At 39.2% G+C, this 6,371-nt stretch overlaps 1 protein-coding gene across 1 annotated transcript in view; it reads left to right on the top strand.

Annotated features, from left to right (window-relative positions):
- The window catches only part of BMP2K (BMP2 inducible kinase), a gene marked incomplete at its 5' end in the record, with an annotated part of 136,537 nt that overhangs the window by 82,588 nt on the left and 47,578 nt on the right, over nt 1-6,371 (top strand). Inside the window, 1 exon segment of the mRNA XM_006151481.3 lies at nt 6,244-6,364. Coding sequence (XP_006151543.2) covers nt 6,244-6,364 — 121 coding nt within the window.

The raw sequence follows: 6,371 nt of genomic DNA, 5'->3' as shown, positions 1-6,371 counted from the left end.
GTAGGGAAGATAATGTTTATTTTTATATTACCTGGCATATTGCTACACACCTCTGTGGTAATCAGGTATACCAGTTGGAAGAGTATCCAGTGGAAAAGGGAACATAATTGGAATTTTAAATCATTCATGTTTAATTCCCATTTCACTTCACTATTGTCTTCTATAAAATGGGACTAACAACTACTTTTCTTGTTATATAAGAAGTAAAAAGGTGTGTAGTATTTAGGAAAATTTTGTCTAATAGTAAGCAGTCAATGTTAGTTTCTCTTTTTTCCTGCCTTTTTTAGGTTGTTGTATTAGTCTTACTTATCTTGTATCAGTGCTCCTCAGCCAAAGACCACTAGGAACATGTTTGTAGTTGAACACATTAGGTTATTTTCAACTATGAGGATCTATGGAACGTCTCAATGAGATGGTATTTGAAAAGACTTATTAAAGATTGGGCATGTTTGGGAACCAGCAGTTAGCGTAATGGCCATGTCGCTGGACTCCCACGTAGTCGACCTCGACCGCGGTTCGCGTCCCGAACCCGATGGCTTAAAACTCACGCTGGGCGCATGTGCGTGCGTGCCCAAGATCCCAGAGGAGAATGTAGGAGAAGGGATTGCGGCGTGACCATCCCCTCTGGGGGGTGATTTCTAGCTTTCTGTCTTTATGTCTCTCTGTCTGGCGAACGCATGCACCCTATAGCAGAAACCTCTCAAAAAAAAAAAAAAGATTGGGCATGTTTTAGGTAATTTGGGTGAGACCTTAAGGAAGAGGGCTTTCCTCTGTATTGGATACTGTTAGGTCGTTGGGAGATTCATGATGTATTTTTCTGTGTTTTTTTTAATGCAAAAATGAGTCATGACGTTCCTGGTGACCCAATATTATGAAGTAGAAATATGGTATGATTAGGTATTTACATCATAAGTAGGATGGGAGCTAAAACTTCACTTGTAAAAGAAGTAACAATTATTCATATCAGGCAGAATAAGGGCATGTTGGGCTATTTCTATGGTTTGCACAGTGTTTATCATTTTTGTCTATGTTCAAACATGGAGTGGTCTCATTGTTTTGATCTCTGTATTCCTGTTTTTTGTTTGTCTGTTTACTTGTTTTTATCTGATGGAAGAAATTTCCTTATCTACTTTACATTTTTGTTTAATTACGAGAGTGTGCATGTTCTCATGGAAACAGACACACACACACACACACACACATACACACACACACACAGCATTCCTCCAATGGGGCGTGGTCATACTGCAATCCTTTTTTTCTCCATTTCTTCATCTCGTCAGGATTTTGGACACATATATGCCCAGCATGTCTTTCAAACCTCTGGGGTTGGACTTAAACTGCAGTCAGCCATGTGGGATCTAGCTTTTTACTTAAAAAAAGAATGGGTAGGACCAGCCTTTTACTTTAAAAAAGGAAGTTAGGCCTGGGTAATTTATTTTATTTTTTAATTGTCAGAGCATGCATGTGCTCACAGAGAAAGAGCGAGAGGTACAAGGCACCTCCCAATTGAGTATGATCATACCACGATCGCTTCTACCCCATTTCTTTATCCTGTTGGAATTGGGTGCACACACCTACATAGGTGCTTTTTGAAGCCACCAGGGCCAGGACTGGAACTGCTGTCGGCCATGTGGGATCTGGTTCCTCATGCACTGGGCTTAACTACTGCTCTGCAAGGACAGCTTCCTTCCTTCCTTTTTTTTTAAAAAAAAAAAAATTATCTATTGATAAGACCATATAGTTTTTCTCTCTTTATATGTTGTGATATTAATATATCTCTGGATATTGAAACAGCTTTGCAGAAATGGGATAAACCTTACATAAACTTTACTTTTATTTTGGGAGTAAATACATAGTCTGATTTTGGGAGCTTTCCCTTTGTGTTCTGGATCATTTTATGAAAAAAGGATTTAACTGTTTCTTCCAAATGTGTTAGAGCTTATCAGTGAACTTAACTGGCGCGTGCACTCGCCAGACAGACTGAGAGAGACAGTGAGACAGAAAGCGAGAAATCACTCCCCAGGGGGGATGGCCACGCCACAATCCCTTCTCCTCCATTCTCCTCCTGGGATCTTGGGCACGCACGCACGTGCGCCCGGCGTGAGTTTTAAGCCACCGGGTCTGGGACTTGAACCGCGGTTGACTATGTGGGAATCCAGCGACATAGCCATTATGCTAACTGCTGGTCCCGGGTTGTTACCTTTTTTAGTTGCAGAATCTCAATCACACATGTTCATTTAATTTTCACTGATTTATTTAGATTTTTTTGCCTTTTGAGTTTGTAACTTATATTTAAGATTGCCTGTTTTATTTAGAATTTCAAAATTATTTGTGTAAAATCGTGGATAACATTTGTTCAAATAATTCTTTTAATTACCTTATGTTTATAGTATGCTGTTTCCCTTAGTCTTTATGTTTATTTGTATCTTCACTGTATTTTCTTTCTTTCTTTTTAAAGAGGTTTTTGTTATAGCGTGCATGTGCTTGCCAGGAAGACAGAGAGAGACAGAGAGAAAGCGAGAAATCACCCCCTCCAGGGGGCATGGCCACGCCACAATCCCTTCTCCTCCATTCTCCTCTCGGGATCTTGGGCATGCACTCACACACGTCTGGTATGAGTTTAAGCCACTGGGTCTGGGACTTGAACTGCAGTTGACTACAGCCATTACGCCAACTGCTGGTCCCCATTCACTGTATTTTCTTGATGAGACTTGCCTTGGACTTCATCTTTTTTATTGTTTTTTTTTTTTGGAGAGGTTTTTGCTATAGGGCATGTGTGTTCCCCAGAAAGAGACAGAGAGACAGAAAGTGAAAAATCACCCCCCGGGGGAATGGCCATGCCTCAATCCCTTCTCCTTCATTCTCCTCTTGGGATCTTGGGCACGCACATACACGCACCCGGTGTGAGTTTAAGCCACCGGGTCTGGGGCTTGAACCATGGTCGACTACATGGGAGTCCAGTGGCATAACCATTTCGCCAGCTGCTGGTTCCTTTATTGGTCTTTTTAATGGAGCAGTAACCAGCTTTTAGTTTTACCGATAAACTCTGTTGTTACTGTTTCTTTTTTTATTATCCCATTAATTTATTCCTTTGTTATTATTAATTTTTTCCTTCCACTCAAAGGAGTTTGTTTTCTTCTCATTTTCTCTCTCTCTCTCTGTCCCTCTGTGGTAAAATTAAAATAAAAAAAGAAAAAGGAGTTTCTTTTCACTAGTTCACTTTTTTTCAGTCATCTTTGTTTTGTATATACATTTTAAGGTTTAAGGAAGTTTCCTTGAATGCTACAGATTTTGATACATTGTACTTATATTGTTATTTCTTTAAAAAAAGAACAAAAAATCCCAATGTGATTTTGTTCTTTAACAGATTAAGTTTTTTTTTTTTTTGGAGAGATTTTCACTGTAGGGCGCGTACGCTCACCAGACAGACAGAGACAGAGGGACAGAAAGCGAGAAATCACCCCCCAGGGGGGATGGTCACGCCGCAATCCCTTCTCCTCCATTCTCCTCTTGGGATCTTGGGCACGCACGCACATGCGCCCGGCGTGAGTTTTAAGCCACCGGGTCCGGGACACGAACCGCGGTCGACTACGTGGGAATCCAGCGACATAGCCATTACGCTAACTGCTGGTTCCCCTCTAACATATTAAGTTTTTAAAGGGGGCTGTTATTACCAAGTTTTCAAGGGAAATTATTATTGTTATTATTAAGAGGTTTTTTTTTTTGCCTTAGGATGTATGTACTTGTCATAGAGAGAGAGAGAGAGAGACAGTGAGAGGGAAAGTAAGAAATTACCCCCTCAGAAGGATGGCCACACTGGATTCCCTTCACCTCTATTTTCCTTTGAGATCTTGGGCATGCATGCACACACACCTCGTGTGAGTTTCAAGCCACTGAGTCTGGAACATGAACCGTGGTCAGCCATGTGGGAGTCCAGCAACGTGGCTATATGGTCTCAGTGGAAATTATTTTTGAGTTATTATTTTGTGGTTAATTTTACTGCTCTGTAGCCAAGATGGTGGCCTGGATTTATTTAATCATTAATTAAATCAAGAGATGTATAATGAAACCTATCTGGAAGTCACTAGGATGAATAGATGGTTGATGTACAGACTTGCCCTCATTCAGAGAATCCATAATTTATGGAGAGTATGAAAGGAGTGGAAGAGAAGATTTTTGCCTTTTGTAATAAATTAACTATTGCTTTTGAGTTTTTGTGATCAGATTTTAGAGAGAAGATGTGATCTTTGTCCTTCCTTTTTTTTGAAGAGATTTTTCGCTTATAGGGTGCATGCACTTTACCAGAGAGACAGAGAGACAGACAGAAAATGAGAAATCACCCCCAGGGGCATGGCCATGCTGTAATCCTTTCTCCTCATTCTTCTCTTAGGATTTTGGGCACACATGTACACAAGGCCTAGCATGAGTTTGAGGCCACCAGGTACAGTACTCGAACTGTGGTCGGCCATGTGGGAGTTCAGCTACGTAACCATTACGCCATCTGCTAGACCCATCTATTTCTTTTTTAAGTTTTTGTTTTTATGCATGATAGCTTTTGCATGTCTGTGTGAGAGAATGGAGGACACCCTCAAGAGAGTATTGTCATGCTGTTGTCCTTCCCTTGAGCTCTCCAGCTCATCAGGAACTCAGGTTAACGTGCACTCACCCATCTGGCCTGGTTTAGTTTCAGGTTCTGCCAGGCTGGAGATCTGAACCCATACTTGGCCTGTGGTGTCTAGCACTGGAGTTCAGTATGCTACCAACTGTACCACAGAGGCTTGGATGATCTTTGTCTCGAAACAAGGATTATATATTAGATCAAGCTTAACGTGTATTCAGATACTGTCTTCCTTCCTTGTTGTATCTTAGTTTACTTGATTTATTGGTGAATCCATTTTTCTGAGCCTTAGTTTCATCATTTGCAAAATGGGGAATAATAGCTTGACGATTTAATGATGTATATGAAAACATACTTCCATGAAAGGTTGTCATTGTGATGTTTAGTTAGGTGTTCTCTGGTGCTCTGTGGTCTTGGCTTGAGGACCAAGTCCTCCTTTCAGCCTGACATTGAAGAAAAGACAGTTTAGAGGTGAGGAATAGGCCGCATAAGTTACTACATGATGATTTTTGGCTTGTTGTTGGGCTCCAGCCACAAGTGCTTTCCAGATAGACATAAAGCCTCCAAAAGGTGAATGTAGAGCTAAGGAACCTTTCTTTTTAATACTTTTCAAACTGGAATGAAATATACTTAAAATGTGGCTGTGTGGGAGAATTGTCATTACCATTTTCTCCCTTTTATAAATATTTTCAAGAATAATTAAACTAAATATTTGTTTTCCTATAATTAGAAGATTAGAAATAACTATAAAGCTATGTTTTATAAAGGTTTTTTACTTATGCCTGAGAAGATGTAAGGATATTAACATTTGTGAAAAAGACCCTTTTCTCCTGCCTTGTACCTCTTCCAATCCTTATTTCCCATAGGATTGAACAGTTGCATTTAAATTAGGGTAAGTCATTGGAAAAGAATGTAGAAAATACAGTGTTTCATTTCATCTTATTTTGATGCTGTGTATATCTTTTTGTTAATTTAAAAAATGTATTCTTAGAATTTTCCTTGGGTAAAATTTATGGAGCTAATAAATAAATATCCATTTAGGAGACAGTGTTAGTAGATTCACTACAATAGGTATTTTTTGAGCACTTGTTATATAAAAGTTTCTTTAGGGCTCTAACAGATAAATAATTAACTTACGCCTTAGGTTCCCTGGTTAGTAAATGACCATTTAAGCTATTAAAATGTAAAAAGGCAGAATGAAAGGTAATAAACTGAGTGGAAGTGTTCGATAAAGGAGAGGAGAAATTTAAGCTTAACTTGAAAAGATAAACATTTTAGTAAGTAGTAAATGGCATTCTAGACTAAGAATCGTGTGTAAAGATTCATACTCATAATATATGATACAGTCGAGAAATGTAGTACAAACTGACATCACTAGTGTATTCATGGTGAGATGAAGTGTGAAACACGAAGTGTTTCTAAGATAGATCAAATTAAGTTTGTTGGATGCTTGAAATTACAGTACATCAGTCTTTAGACAATATGAATATTGAAATGTATCTTTTCTAAAATAAGGATATAAATGCTGTGGTTAAATGATTACTGAAATAATGTTTTGAAATCCAGGCATTTTTATTGAAGTTGTTAGTATGTTAATACAGGTTTTTTGAAACCTATTTTAGGAGCACCAAGACCTGGAAATGGCTCTGAAATTTTATTGGGCCAGGGGCCTGCTCAGCAGCCACCACAGCAGCATCGAGTGCTTCAACAACTGCAGCAAGGAGATTGGAGACTACAGCAGCTGCAGGGA

The sequence above is a fragment of the Tupaia chinensis genome, unplaced genomic scaffold (assembly GCF_000334495.1).
Source record: "Tupaia chinensis unplaced genomic scaffold, TupChi_1.0 Scaffold000318_1, whole genome shotgun sequence".
Classification (NCBI taxonomy): Eukaryota; Metazoa; Chordata; class Mammalia; order Scandentia; family Tupaiidae; genus Tupaia; species Tupaia belangeri.
Note: the sequence above shows the minus strand (reverse complement) of the source record. Positions and strands in the feature narration are given on the sequence as shown.